Genomic DNA, 2,278 nt, shown 5'->3' with positions numbered 1-2,278 from the left:
TCAAGAAGAAAAAGTTTGGAAAAGAGCAAATAATAGAGACTTAATACCAGCGGTAGTAGAAGCAAGCATACCTTCAACCCCAATTCCACAAGAATCTCTTGTATACTTTATAGACGGATCTTGGCATACAGAGGTGGATTGGAGTGGACATGGTTGGATTGCATCTATCGGTGATAGAATCCTGCATATGGGGCTAAAAGGATCGCACATAAGCCTATTGTAAGACCCCGACCCTAAAAACCAGTACGTGACCGTACCGGCCAGTAAAAAATTTCTTAGGGCCTATGCATTTCTACTCGTTCGTTTAGATATGGTGCAACAACGGATATGTACAACAGGTGAAATAACTTAAAAATACGCATTCATTAAATTATAGGTTCAATTTATCCTTAACAAAACATCCCTATCCCATGCATGGTAACAATAAAAATCCTTAGAAATAAAAACCATAATCAAACTACCCAAAACCACCATCCTCTTCCTCCTTTGCCTCCGTCACACGAGCTGGTCACCCACTAAAGTCCTGATCACCGGACCTTTCTTTTCCTGCGTCCAAAAAAGGAGCAGTCATCCCATCTCACTAGGCTCAGCTCAATAATCTCAATCCGACACATGATATATTCCAATCAAGTCACGCAAGTCAAACAATTCACGTAGGTTAGTTGTCTAAGTCGTTTAGACAACCCACCATTCATATTGCAATAAAACACATTAACCATTAACTAAGACAAGCAACTAACAAGATTAAATAAACCACGGGTCAAGAGAATCAACCATGGAACTCGGCCACATTCACGCACTCACCTTCGGTTTTGACCTACGGTGCTAATCTCTCGATTTCTATGCCCAATTCTGATCCCCGCCTCTACACGGACAGATCTACATCGTTAACCACCGATATATAACCCATGAACTATCGACAGATCAAGGCGGAAGAAGACTTACCGTTCTTCTCTCGATCTAGACTTAGGGAATTCTCGGTCAAGCTCTATGGAAACTCTTCTCTCTCTCTTGCGGCGGCTAAGAGGTCTTATGCGAATTCTAGAGAACTCTCTAAGGGCTTCTATCCTTTATATAGGGTCGACTAAACCGCCTCGAGTTACCTCAAAACGATAAGCCATATCGCTCCCTAACTTCCCATATTTTTTGCATCTATCCTCATCCGATTAATTTTGCCTTTTCCGCGAATTTCCATTTCTCTCGGGTTTCCTTTCCCATGAGTCGGCTTAAATCTTCGCAAGATTTCCGAGTTCCCGGGCCACCCATCGGCCTATAGTCTAACCTATCCATCCTTGTCCATCGGCCTGATCCATCGTTCACCGATGCGACCATTTCCGGATAGTCTACTTCACTCTCACTACCACTACCACTATCACTAGGACTTTCACTCCCACTATCACTATCACTAGGACTTTCACTACCATTTTCATCCAGAAACTTACATGCTTGCATCATCTACAATGTAACGTCGAGGATTCCTTTTCTTCAGTTCAAACATCTGTTCACTACTTCGGTAGTCGCAAACTCTCCATTTCCAACTGGAACCATTGGCTATCGAATCACGGCCGTTGTCCTTTACGGATCCTAATTCGTCTTGTTCTCGTTCCAAGGTTTGTACCAAGTACGTCCTGATTCTTCCGGATACGTCATGATCCTTCCATATACGTCCTGATCCTTCCGGATACGTCATGATCCTTCCGGATACGTCCTGATCCTTCTGGATACGTCCTCATACCATTCCATGTATCGTGTATGTACCACCTCATGTACCGCCGGTACCAGGGAAACGGGTCGTTACATTTCTCCCCTACTTAAGACCGATTCGTCCTCGAATCTTTTCTCTCCTTCCGAGTAACTTCCCTTTTATCGAACCATTTCTTGAAGTTCACCTTGATAACTTCTTCCGGTTCCCAAGTTATCTCTTCTATTCCTTCGCAGTCCCATACCACTTGAATCAACTTCACCTTCTTTTTTTCTTATGCGGACCTCTCATCTTAGTACCAATTATCCGAACTGGTCTTCCGATGATAGTCATTTTCACTTGTAGATCAGGTGGTGATTCAGGGATCACGTTCTCCTGTCCAGTTATGCATTTCCCTAGCATAGACACATGAAACACCGGATGGAAAGCTGCCATGGCCGGCCGCAATTCCAACTTGTAGACCATCGGACCGATCCTTTCCAATATTCGATACGGTCCCATGTAACGAGGGATCAACTTAGTGTTTAGTGCTACCCGATCCTTTCCCTTATAAGTCACGTTGTTGAGATAGACCAT

The 2,278-nt window shown here is 43.7% G+C and overlaps 1 protein-coding gene across 1 annotated transcript; it reads right to left on the bottom strand.

Annotated features, from left to right (window-relative positions):
• On the bottom strand, positions 1,812-2,278 carry LOC104783644. The gene is made up of 2 exons (XM_010508773.1): positions 1,987-2,278; positions 1,812-1,930 (listed from the first exon to the last, which is right to left on the bottom strand). The coding sequence occupies exons 1-2, from the start codon at positions 2,276-2,278 to the stop codon at positions 1,812-1,814; spliced, it is 411 nt and encodes a 136-aa protein (XP_010507075.1).

This window comes from Camelina sativa, chromosome 4, assembly GCF_000633955.1.
Source record: "Camelina sativa cultivar DH55 chromosome 4, Cs, whole genome shotgun sequence".
Lineage (NCBI taxonomy): Eukaryota > Viridiplantae > Streptophyta > Magnoliopsida > Brassicales > Brassicaceae > Camelina > Camelina sativa.
The sequence above is the reverse complement of the archived record's forward strand: the minus strand, read 5'-3'. Positions and strand labels throughout refer to the sequence as shown.